Genomic DNA, 12,733 nt, shown 5'->3' on the forward strand with positions numbered 1-12,733 from the left:
CAATCTTCCTCTCCCGCACAGAGAGCAGGCAGGCTGCACTGGAGGGGTGTTCCTGGCTGCCATGAAGCTGACAGGAGGTTTTGTGAGGGCAGCTCTTGCCCTTTGCTGCTGCTTGGGTGAGTATTTCCTGGGGTACTGCAAAGATCCATCTGGCTGAATCGGAGTTGAGTTTTCATTTCAGTAAAAGCCTTTGGGTCTTGCAACATGGAGGAGAATCTTGTTCCATGAAGAAATAGCCTTCCTGAGAGAGCACAGCAAAGAAATTAGGTTTCAAGTTTGAGGTTTCAGCAAACATCATACAACTGCTACCTTCTTGGTTTGTAGGAGCAGTTCTAGGGCAGGATAGGGGCTTGCACATGGTAATCCTGTGTATAAAGGCAAAACAAAACTGTAAGAAATGGCATCATTGCCCATGTGAGCAAGATGAATGCAAACTTTAACCTCTAGGATTGCACTGGGAGTTTACTGTGCTCTCCTGGTAGCTGAGAATGATGTACTTGGAGATGGACAGTGCTGGTGGCGGTAATTATCTTGAACATGCATGTCCAAACTTTTGAAAGTCAAATATAAAAGTCTCTTAGAAGAGGTTAAAATCCAGGACTATGGAATTGAAAGTATCTGTATCGCTTACCTGTAGCATTTTAGAGGTGGATAAACATATGTGCTCTCACATGTTTTATCTCCCCTCAGAAATGCAATAAAACTTTATTTAGTAACTTTTAGTACTTCCTATGGCCATTTACTGGAATAATGTAAAACTCTATATTTTCTGAAACAAAATGAATTGATGTTGACTAATTACCGAATTTAACTCATTCCATGAAAATATTTACGTATGTGTTCTCTGCATGTCAGTAATTAATTTTTTTTCCATCACAATTTTTTTCTTTCAGGTACTGCCTTTGGAGTTCAGGTGAGCTAAAGATCTATTTATTATGTTCTATTCAGGCTTCTGGTAAGGTAGAAACAGTATGTAGCTACTTGAGAAGCACATGGGTTAAATCTAGTGAAATCTTTGCTGTTAAAATAATATTTGCCAGTGCATGGTTTAATGATGTTGCCAATTTCACAAGAAAGTAAAAGATCCCCATTTTTTGCCATATTTTTGGTTCATTAAATGAAATGAAAAAGCAAGAAGTAATTGTACACTCTTATTATATTAACTCTTAGACATAATTTAGTTGCTCCCAGACAAAGGCAGCAGTTTGCCTCCTCTTGAGGAAACCTGTCTTAGGATGACACACTCAAAAGCATCGAACACTGTGACTCTGATAATTGCTTCCATACAGCAAGACCCAGAGAACTGTGTTCCTTGCATATATTTCTACACCTATATCACAGAGAGAAAACCAGCAGGGCCTGAGCCATGGATTTGTCTGCAGGTTCCTCCCACGCAGCTCCGAGCCTCCCGTAACTCACCAGAGTGCAGCACGATCTGCAAGGATCCGCTGCGGAGCTGAGGGGCTCCCAATTACCGCCGCCTTCATTAGGCACTGTCTCACCCACAGCCATCCTGCCTCCCTGGACCCTGGCAGGAGTGCATAATCAGAAACTTCTGTAGGGAAGATTCCCTCCTCCTGACTGCCTGAGCAGATTCCCAATAATGCCTCTAATTTGCCTCCCAGCAGGAGCTGCAGGCACGGAGGTGGTGGGAGGATGCTGGGGGGGTTTCATTCAGTGAGGGAGCCAAAATCTGGGCTGATTCTGGGCTGCCTTCACAGCTTGATTGCAGCCAGTACTCCAGTGGCATTACCAAGGATGGGAGGTCTTGGGTAGCTTGCCCAAGGGACTTGCAACCTGTCTGTGGCACTGACGGCAACACGTACAGCAACGACTGTGGGATCTGCCTCCACAACGTGTGAGTATTGCTGGGAACCCCGCTGAGGCCTCAGGGCACGGGGTGTCAGGCAGGGGTGGCAGCTTTGTTCCCCAAGGATGGCCTGGGCAGAGGAGAATGTGCCTTTGCAGCTGGGTGCCAGCACCACCAGCCTTGAGGTGATGCTGTTCCATGATCCCTGACAGAGGTCTGCTTTCTTCCAGGGAGCACAGCGCCAGCGTGGAGAAGGAACACGATGGAGAATGTGACCCAAAACCTATCGTGGTAAGACAAAGTCTGCAATGGGGACAGTTCAAACACTGTGCAGAAAGAGGACAGAATGTGCACAGCTGGTCTGCACAACCCAAAAGGAAATAAAATCTGATGATAACCAAAGCTAGGAGGATTTTTATGGGTTATCTCATACCATGTCTGTTATTTTCTACCTCAGACTTCTAGCCTCTCTAATTGGGAATAAAACACAAATAATACGTTGGCTGAAGGTTGGATCTCACCACCTGGATTGCTCCAGCAGGATCCTATGAAGGACCTCACAAAACCCAAATCACAGTCCTTCTTAACATACTATTTTTTTCCACTGGGAGAGAATTCCCACAGAATTTCTGGTGTCTACTTTTGATAGTGAAATTAGTTTGATGCTGGATTTGTCCCCAAAGTCTGAGGGAGAGTAAAAAGACTATGTAACAGCGTTATAACTTTATATCAAAAATGTGGTTTGTTTTTCTTTCCTCTATTCCTGCTATTTTTACAGGTTGATTGCAGTAATTACCGAAGAGCTGTAGTAGACGATCATGTCGTAGTAGCGTGCCCAAGGATATTTAAACCAGTCTGTGGCTCAGATAGCTTCACTTATAACAACGACTGTGGGATCTGCGCCTACAACGCGTAAGTCTTGTGCATGGAATGTCCTTCTGGACAGTCAGCAAGTTGAGGCTCTCAGAAGTGCTTCTGTAAAATACCAGTTTTAAGGCAGGTGTCCCTGTAGGTCTCCTTGCTGCTGGCTGCTTGTGGTTCTTCAGCCAGCTTGAGTTCTCTTCCCCATTTTTTTGTCTGTGCTCGTGAAGGGAATCACAAAAAGAACCAGAGCAGAGCCTGGAACAGATCAAATGTTGCTTGTAGCACCTAATTACTCCTGTCACTTAATTCCCATGGGAGATGGGAATACTGTTCATTAGCAGCTGCCATCTGCAGGGCACATTCAGAGAATTCAAGCAGTTGTAATGTCCCACAGGGAGGGTGGGACCCTGCTTTGTTGTCCCAGTACCTGCAGTGTCATGGGGAAAGTTATTCTCAATGCTCCCTAACCAAAGCTTTTCTTCCTTTCAGAGAACACGACACCAATGTTACCAAAATACATGAGGGGCCCTGCAAGGAATCTGTCGCTGTAAGTGCAATAGAAGTCAAAAATCCACCTCTTAGGGCTGCTAATAAAATCCTGAGGACCTCGCAGACTTCCCTAGGAAGCTGCAAGAGGTCCATAGGACAAGGTGTATGAGGGTCCCAGTCCATTATTTGCTTTTCTGCAGGGTGGGGGTGGATTTGGTCTCCTCCCTGCTCCAGAGAGAAGGTCACCCCATGCTTACCACACCAAACTGAGCAAAAAGGAAGGAGGTGGATATGGGATGAGGAGCTGACTTGTGTCCCCAGGAGAAGGTGGAGGGGCACAAGATTTCTCTTGCCAACATGCTGTGCAGGTCGGCAGTTTTCTCTCTGGAGACCACAAACGTTCCCACCCTCAGCAGCAGGGATTCAAAACTCCCATGCTGGTTGTGTTCACAGATGTAGTGAGACTCATAAGAGCACTAACCATAAATATTTATAGAGCATACTTTATTGTATCTTTGTCTGAGGCCAACAGTCTGATGCCTCAGAAAGAGAAGCTTCTGTATTTCAGCACTAAAATTCTGGATGCAGGAAGTCCTTTCTCCACCTGATAGATAACAATTCTTTCCTATCCTTTCAAATCCTGTGATGAACTACAGGGAATCTGAAGTAAGAAGTAATCACAGAGCTGGTAAAGTTTGGAGAAAACCAACACAAACCAAATCAATATTATTCAGATTTACAGCTTTTGAAAAATGTTTCTTACCAAATTCAAGATTTTTTTTTTTTTTTAAATGAGACTAGGCCCAAAATTTTGTACATGTTTTTCTGCCTGAAGGTTCCCTTCTCCTAAATAGTTCTTTTCCTTGACTCCTGGAGAAGTAGGAAAATATTCAGAAATTTCATTTCTGATTGGAAATTTCGCTTCAGTGTATCAGGCCTTTGTCCTGTTGCAGAAACATTGGAGGCTGAGGCACAGAACAAAAAGGTTTTGAATCAACTTTTCTTGCATAGCAAGGGCTCCACCAGAGCTATTTGTCCTTATTTTGCCAGGTTGACTGCACCAGGTACCGAACACAAACCACTAAAGACGGCAAAACGTTGGTAGCCTGTCCAAGGGACCTGAATCCAGTTTGCGGCACAGATGGCAACACATACGACAACGAGTGCGCGATCTGTGCCCACAACGTGTGAGTGCCATACCCAGAGAGCTCCTTCTGAGTGCCCAGCCATGCTGGGCACTCCTGAGAACTGTCCTGCTGCATTTCTGCTCCTGCCTGTTTCTTCAAGTCTCTTAGAAATGGGATGGTTTTGGATTTACCTTGAGTTTCTTTCTGGTGCCTTCTGTGTGCTCATGAAGAGTCATAAGGCACCTCCTTGGATGAGTCTGTGGGCTGGGCAGAGGAAGGAACAATTCAGAATATTGCTTTAAATTGCATGTTATGAGAAGATGGGATGAGCTTTTTAATGAGTAAAGTAGCCAATCTGAACACTTTCTATAGAGTCTGAAGCCATGGTTTGCTTCATTTTGCACATGACTGTGCCCAAGAGGTTAAGCATTTATTTTATTGTTTCCCTCTTCTTTGTTCCAGGGAGCAAAGGACCCATGTTGGCAAAAGGCACAGTGGACAGTGCAGACAGAAGACTGCCGAGGTAAGCATTCAACATAAGGCTTACTCCTCGTAGCTGCATCAACTGAAGGGTTCCCTGAGGTGACATCTACTCTGAAAATGAGCTGGCCTCAAGCCTGGCTTTCTCCACATGTCTTTAAGTCCTGTCAGCTCCTTGTGTTGAGGATGCCTACAAATCCCACCTGTCCTGAGGCAGGTGTCCTCTGGGCCCTCCCTGCCCAAGAGCCCTGGCAAATGGGTTGGATGAGAGCTATGCACAGAGCTCTCATGATGAATTCACACCTACGGCAGTCTTTGGGGTGGAGACATATTCTGAAATGTGGAGCACACCTGAAGTTTTGATCAGAGTGCGTCAGCTGAGAAGTCCCAGAGCTGCTGTGTAGGACATGCTAACACACAAATGTGGAAGTTGTTCAGATTGGGCTTTGATCTTCCTTTGATGATGCCCTTCAAATGCAAAGTCCAAGTCCTTTCACTGCACAATTAAAAAGGGGCTATGTTTTAAATTTTTCTTCTTTTCTGACGTATCTTGTAGTTGGGATTGACCATGGTGCTTAATCCAGGGATTTGGCACCTCACACACTGTGTAGTGCTGTGCAGCTCCCCCTGTATGTGAGAGGGTTCAGGCAGAGCTGACTCAGCCTGGTTTTGCAAGAACTGAGTCCTAGCACTGGTATTGTCTCAGCATCCCAGCATTAGAGACATGGCAGGAGATTATGATGGAATTTTTTTTGTTGGAGAACAAGATCTTCCTCGAGTTTGATGCTGCTGCTTTTTTGTAGCTCGATTGTAGTAAATTCCCAGCCAGAAAGGTGAAGGGTGGCAAAGACCTGGTCCGCTGCCCCAGGATCCTGCTCCCAGTGTGTGGCACAGATGGGTTCACTTATGACAACGACTGCAGCATCTGTGCCCACAACGTGTAAGTCTTGTACACAGGACTCTCTTCTGGAGTGGCAAGCCAGGGGTAATGCTCCAGATGGCTTTTCTTTTGGTACTAACAAATCTGTGTTCGTCTTCCAACCTCCTGAAGCCCTTGTCACCTGGATTTTGTTCCCTGATGCTCTTTTTGCTCCTTGGGGGAGCTGTGGGAGAGCCAGCTCTCAGTCTGAGCGCTCTGTGAGAGCTGTAATATTTGGGCAGGGGAAAGAGTGAATGGAGCTGTTATATAGCACACACTGGGGAGACCTGATGGGTCTGTTACCACTTAGAATTCCACTTTCTAATGATGGGGAGGCGCTGGTTCATCAGGCAATCAGGTGCCTCCTTTATCATATATATTGGCTCTGGGTTTGGTTTGCTTTCTGTTGCATTTGGGAGTCCCAGGGCTCAGATGGTGAACATGCTAACCCCAACCTCTCCCTTTCAGACAACACGGGACTGATGTTAAGAAAAGCCATGATGGAAGATGCAAGGCAGAAAGAACTCCTGTAAGTGTTCTTTTTGCTCTAAAATAAGCACCATCTACTTTCTCTGCAACCTCCAGGAAGACTCTGGCTGAGCTCAGTGCACCCAGGCATGGGGGAGAGTGATGCACAGGGCTCATGCCGATGCTTTACTTCTCCTCAGCTGCTCACAGCTGCCAATGTGCTGTACAGGAGGGCAAGAGAGGATGGGGACAGGCTGGGCCTTGAGAAACAAAATGTCCCAGTACTGCCAATCTCTGAACAGAAATCATCAGAAGCAGCCCAAGAACCATGAAGCCCATTTTAGCACAGTAGGAGAGGAGGCAGAAGGCTGTGTCAGATATCTGTGTATTTATTCAGTGCTAGGATTTCCATTGCACTGGACAGGCAGGTTAAAAAAGTCCTTGTACTCTGGTCAGCCAGGACAAATCTGCTCTCAGGTATGTGTACAGAAATAGCTTTATTATCCTGCACAGTAACAATATGTGCTGATAATATCTTAACACATTTATTCTGCTTATGCAGAGCAGCTCTGAAGCACCAAAAATAATTTCATGCATCCTGAGGGACTCAATATATTTTTTGTAGAAAAGGCACGTTGTTAAAATGTGGTCTTTGCTTTAATTTGTTCTTGGACCACGTGGGAAATATGGATAATAAGAGACACTGCACTGGGGAGACTGCAAAATGACAGTGAAGTGTCAGTGATGCTTGGCTAATGTAGACTGATTTCCAATAGGTGTTTGTCTATTGATCCTCAAATATTTAAACTATTAGATTCTATATATTGTAAATATTTTTGCAACAGAAGCTGGTGAAACAGTTCTTGCTGCTCTTGGAAATGCTGAAACAGTCTCGGATATAGTAAACTATCTCAAGCTGCACTTAATGTCACACACTTTCAATCAGATTCCTCAGGCTGAGTTAGGGGATGTTTAGTTTAGACATCAGGAAAAAAAAAATCTTCTGTGAAAGTCTTGTCAGTAGTTGGAATAGTCTGACCAGAGAATTGGTGGAATCAGTATTCCTTGGAAGTGCTCAAAAGGCACGTGGATGTGGCCCTTGGGGGACATGGTTTGGTGGTGAACACGGTGGTTCTGGGTTAACAGTTGGACTCGATGATTTTAGAGGTCTTTTCCAATCTTTATGATTTTATGAATGCCTGATTTAAAACTTGTGTATGTTCTACTCTAGGAAAATGATATTTTTTGCCAGTTGTTCCTTTCTTCCCTCTGCTAGCAGAAAATACCAAACCACAATTACATAATCAATTTCTAATGCAAGTCTAAACTTTAAAAACCCTCTGATTTTCCCCTGCCAAAGACCTTTAAAAATCTAGAGGATCAGAGTGGGCAGACTGTAGATGGGACACTGACCCAGCATTGCTGTTTTACCTCCCCAGGTTGACTGCAGCACGTACCTGAGCGGTACCAAAGCCGGCGAGGCCATCGGAGCCTGTCCCTTCATCCTGCGCGAGATCTGCGGGACAGACGGTGTCACCTACAGCAACGACTGTGCCCTGTGTGCCCACAACATGTGAGCCCTGCAGGTCACCCCCCTGAGAACCCCACAGAGTTATTTGTTGAGCATTTTTAACTCTGCTTCCTCTTCCAGGGAATACGGAACCCAGGTTGCCAAGAAGCACGATGGAAGGTGCATAGAAGAAGCTCACCAAGTAAGTGAAACCTGAAGGAAAAGAAGAGTTTTAGGAGGTGCCAACTGCACAACCTGAGCAAATGCTGGGTGGTTTGGGTGGTGCAGCCTCCACGGGGGTCACACTTGTGCTGCCCTTCCTTCTGTGGGTGAATGCCACCCTCCCATCAGCAGGAACATTGTGCACTTCCTGCATGCAGTCAGAAAAAAAAAGAGGAGAGGACAGGTGAGGATTGAGTTATGAGACAGGCAGAATAAATGGTTTAAGGCTTTGCACAGAGAATCCTTTTCCCACAGCACTCTGCAGGAACTTAGCAGAATGTTTTGGCAATATGGGCAGGGGATGCAGAGAGCCCAGGGAACCCTGTGCCTTTTTGATGCTTGTGTTTTACAAAAGGATGTTCTGCAAAGAATAGAAAGTTGCCTGTGTTTTGAATGCTGATACCTAAGGTATCAAGGGATTCAAACCCACCTCTGGTTTTTGTTTTGTGTTGTTTTTTTTTTTTTGTAAATGCAATGTAATCTAATATATACCAACATGAATCTTGTAAAAATACCAGATTACCTATATTTGGCCAGCTCTAAACGATTTACTCTCACTGGGGAATAGAAGAACAAAGCCACCTCATTAGCATGTGTTTGAAAGAGTCAACATCCTGAGTCAGATATTTCATTTCTATACAAACAAACTATGAAATGTCATTCCTTTGTTTCCTGAGTACGCTCTGTGCTCAGGCTGGGTGAGATACATAAATCAGGAAAGAAGAGTTCACACTGGAGAAACTGGGAGTGCTAAAACACAAGGCCAGCTCCTCAGCTGACGTAAATCAGCTTCCACTGCTGTCAGTCCTGCTGGCAGGTTTCAACGCTCGGAACCGTCCCATTGCAACAAAAGACCTGTCAGCACATCTCCCCTCCATTCTTGTGGGCCATGAAAAACACCTTGGTCATAGTCAGCCCCCTTGGAGGGAGTGCATAAATTGTGCCGTTTTGATTTACAGATTATTTCTGAGCTGCCTTTTGTAATATCCTGGTGGGTTCAGTAAGGTATAGGGGCAGCGTGATAAATGCAGAGCTCAATGAGTAATGTCTACCTTCCAGCCTTGATTCAGTCTTCTCCAGGGAAGGCTGTGAAAGGAAATTGCTAGTTTTCCATGAAGAAAGACTTAATATATAACCATAATTTGTCATCTGGCAGATCCTTTTAGGGTCTGGTGTAGGCAGATTTAGGCAGTGGCATAAGCAGGGGGGTTGTGTTGGGGCTCCCTTGCATGGAGTAGAGCCCATGGCACAGCTTTTGCTGTCCTTGATTTCCCCAGCTGAACTGCAGCCGGTACCCCACGTCCACGCTGAAGGATGGCGGGGAGCTGATGGCCTGCGCCATGATCTACGACCCCGTGTGCGGCACCGACGGTGTCACCTACGCCAGCGAGTGCACCCTGTGTGCCCACAACCTGTAAGTGCTCATCTTCCTCCCTGGGGGATTCCGAGTTTGGCTCTGTGGGAGCCAAGTAATCTGCAAGGGCTCTCTCTGAAACCTTGCACTGCAGGGTTTTTGTCTGTCTGCCCCTGTTTTCCTGCTTGCCTTGGTTGGTGTTTGACACGGGTGTTCAACCCCACAGAGGAGGTGCATCAACTGGGCACAGTGTCTGGTCTCTAAGGGCATGTTTGTGTCAGTGCTGGGCAGGTGGTGCTGAGCTGGGTGATCTGGAAATCTCTGTGACTCCATGGCAGTGAGGTTTGCTCTTGATCTGAGGCTGCAACAGGGAAGGTTGTGGTTAATATCAATCTCTCCTCCCTCCAGGGAGCATCGGACCAACCTTGGCAAGAGAAAGAATGGACGTTGTGAAGAGGATATTACAAGAGTGAGTGGGAAGGGTTGGGAATAAAGAGTGAAGTTCAGTGTCTGTTATGCACATGGGGGGACTGTCTTCTGCTCTGGGCTACAAACTGGGGAATGGTGGTGTTGACACCTGAGGAGATCCCTTGGGAATTTCACACTGCTCATAAAACAGCCAACATGCATCCCACTGCTCTGTAATAAAGCAGGAAAAGACAGTGGCAGTGAGCAGGAACAGTACAAGATCACATCTGCCATCAGGAGGACACTTGGTTATGATGATGTTACAGGCAGTTTCATTTCTCAGTGGTGTGTCTTTCCTTGTGCTGGGGGGTCACAGTTTGCTCTCTGCCTGAGAGATTCGTATCTATTTCCTGTGTGCAGGCCCTTTGCAAGGATTTCAAAGAAGTCTCTCCTATCTGCACCTTGGAATATATGCCCCACTGTGGCTCTGATGGCAAAACCTACAGCAACAGATGTGCTTTCTGCAACGCCTACCTGTACGTATAAGAGTGAAACCTTTCCTTTCCTGAACAACTCCCGTGCCTGCTGTGAATGCAGGGCTCTCTCATAATTCCTTTTTGTCTGACTGCTTGTGGCACATACTGGACATTTCTAGATTTTTTGCATTGTAAGGGAAAATGAGAAGTGCCCATTTCTGTGATCTGTACTTGGCTTCCTGTTTGTGAACTTTAGAAGTACTTCATTGATTTTCACCAGCACTCAATCTGTTCCACAAGCTCACAAGGGCGTGTGGAAATTACTTCACTGAACCAACTGGATTGTAGCAAATGAATGAAAACATTCATCTTCCCTTAAATGAGGATAATGAAAGGGGGTATTTGGGTTTTTGAGACTGTTCTTTATCTCCAGTCAACCCTAAGCCAACGCTCGGGCCAGTGAAATGAGGAAAGGGGCGTCAGCCACGTCTAATTCTCCTCTCTCCTTTTCTCACCAGGGAAAGCAGGACTACTCTCAACATCATGAGCTTGACTGAATGCTAAGTCTGTTCTGGACTCCAGCCCAGGAAGACAAACTCCCTTCCATGTGACTTCCCATGGGCTGACCATCCCTAGTAACATCCCTTCAGTCTGCCTTGTTTCCTTAGCTCCTGAAACACTTGTTCAATAAACTGACTTGGCAACATTTCTCTGTCCCAATGCCACATCTCTTCCCTTTTGCCCTATCTCCTCCCTGTCATGGTACTTCAAGTGGGGGATGTCTGTTTTTCTATTGATGTTCTCCACTACCCAATAATGCGGATAAAATTTCCCTGCCATGTGTCAGTGCCATCCCTGCACTGAGGAGGGCGTGGGCTCCCCTTGGAGCTCTCAGCTCCTTTCCTTAGCCCTCAGTCTTCTTATCAGTGTTAATCTTATCAGACCATGATATCTCTGTATGACCTGATCGCAGACTCCCTCTTTACAGTCAGTGCAAGGAGACATTTACCTCCAGAGCATGGCCCACCTCCTCCATGGGGAAATGCCAAGGATGTAGGTGGTGATTTACTCTCAAGGAGAGCACTTTTTTGTTTGGGTTAGAAAGGGAAATTGGCTGTCTGGGCAAGAGGTGCCCTGTCCTCATTCCCACTGCCTGTGGCAGAGACAGCAGCTGCTGCCAGGAAAGGGGATCCCAGTCTGCCTTCACTGAATTTGTCCACAATGTCAAGTACTGTTTTATGGTGTAAACTACAGGAGGGGAATCTTGAGCTCCATTCAGCCATTCAGGGTCACAGACAGCAGAAGTGTCCACTCATGCAATATCTTAATTTATTAATGCAACAGAGTATCTCCAGGACTTGTGGGCAGCGATCACCCCTGAGGTGGGAGCAGCCCTGGTGCATCACTGAGCTGTTTTCTAAAGTCATTCAGGAAGGAAAAAGATGCAGAGGTTCACTTGTGACCAGTTTTAACCAAATATATAACAAGCCATAGGAAACCAATTCTGCCTGAGAGTCATTTTGCCTACTTTTTTGAGGCCAAAGTCTCAGGACCTGGTGATATATTTACTGTCATTTTGGTGGTCTGCAAGGATGGCAGGGAGGCAGGGGGACCTCGGGGCTGCCCTTCATCTGTTGGCTGTACCAGTGCCACTACCTCCACACGAGGTCACCAAAGCTATTGCAAGTCTAATATTTCAGGGATTCTTCTGGGCTACAGTTAGTGCCTCCCTGGTTCAAAGTCCCATTGTAGTTCACCAGAGAATAACACAATTATTTGGATCAGTTTGGAAAGTCACTCTTTGAATTGTCAGGCTAGAAGAATAGGCTGAAGGCAAATGTTCCTGACTTGGAGATATTGGGGGTATTGTACCAGGGAATGAGGCCATAGTACCTCTGTGCCATTAGTGTCCATTTTCAAGATGATTTGTAACTAACAATGGCTTATTGTGCTTTCCTTGGGTCTGTGTCCTAAAGTAAACGTCCTTTTGGTTTATATAACCTTTTTGCCACTTTCTGCTCAGGTGTTTTTGCAGAACATGCTGTTTTACTCTTGTTTAAGTGTTACTTGGTTATCCTCAGGGATAAGACCTGAATAATTTTTTTTCTTGTGGACTTTGGCAGCCTTTCACTTGGGCTGTGCTCTGACTGCTGGCTTTTGCAAGCCTTTGCAGTAAAGCTGTCAAGAGCCAACTCAATGGCATTATCTTGGCACAGCCAAAGCCTCCTGTGTGGAGCTCATTGTCTGATGACACCAAAGGCAAACAAGAATTCAAGGAAGCACGAAGTTGAGATTGTCAGAGCCATCCAGGGAAGCAGCCAAAGGGGTTAGAGGACAGAAGTTTCCATGCAGCACTCACCAGTAGGTTTCATGCAGGAGTACATAATGGAATAAATCACTGAAACTGGGCCAGGAAATGGGAAAATCCTGACATTGGAGTTTAAATATCCCCCAGGCTCAGGGGGTGTTTTATGAAGCAATATAACTATAAAAATAGGGCAGTCTTCTCAGGGACAGTGTGGTTTTCTGTCCCTTGGAGTTGTTTTTCAGCTGTTCCGTGGTACTCACTGAGTGTGTGTTACTTAGATGATTTCTTTCTGCTTTGT

At 45.8% G+C, this 12,733-nt stretch overlaps 1 protein-coding gene across 2 annotated transcripts; it reads left to right on the plus strand.

Annotated features, from left to right (window-relative positions):
* LOC125333789 (ovoinhibitor-like) lies at positions 1-10,833 on the plus strand. Of its 2 annotated transcripts, XM_048320016.1 has the most exons (16): positions 1-116; positions 894-913; positions 1,722-1,858; positions 2,041-2,101; positions 2,589-2,722; positions 3,164-3,221; positions 4,214-4,350; positions 4,753-4,813; positions 5,574-5,710; positions 6,158-6,218; positions 7,597-7,730; positions 7,809-7,869; positions 9,167-9,303; positions 9,652-9,712; positions 10,072-10,187; positions 10,646-10,833. In XM_048320016.1, the coding sequence occupies exons 1-16, from the start codon at positions 62-64 to the stop codon at positions 10,689-10,691; spliced, it is 1,416 nt and encodes a 471-aa protein (XP_048175973.1). In that variant the 5' UTR covers positions 1-61; the 3' UTR covers positions 10,692-10,833. The 2 variants fall into 2 exon arrangements, with proteins under 2 accessions (XP_048175973.1, XP_048175974.1); XM_048320017.1 differs by lacking the exons at positions 4,753-4,813; positions 5,574-5,710.
* Positions 10,834-12,733: the final 1,900 nt, after the last annotated feature.

Source organism: Corvus hawaiiensis, chromosome 15 (assembly GCF_020740725.1).
Source record: "Corvus hawaiiensis isolate bCorHaw1 chromosome 15, bCorHaw1.pri.cur, whole genome shotgun sequence".
Lineage (NCBI taxonomy): Eukaryota > Metazoa > Chordata > Aves > Passeriformes > Corvidae > Corvus > Corvus hawaiiensis.

What these genes read in the sequence shown, in the direction of transcription:
- LOC125333789 (XM_048320016.1), top strand. Translation starts at nt 62, where the DNA reads ATGAAGCTGACAGGAGGTTTTGTGAGGGCAGCTCTTGCCCTTTGCTGC. An exon ending in CCTGCAAGGAATCTGTCGCT is followed by an intron (nt 3,222 to 4,213) that starts GTAAGTGCAATA and finishes TTATTTTGCCAG; the next exon opens with GTTGACTGCACCAGGTACCG. An exon ending in GTGAAGAGGATATTACAAGA is followed by an intron (nt 9,713 to 10,071) that starts GTGAGTGGGAAG and finishes TCCTGTGTGCAG; the next exon opens with GCCCTTTGCAAGGATTTCAA.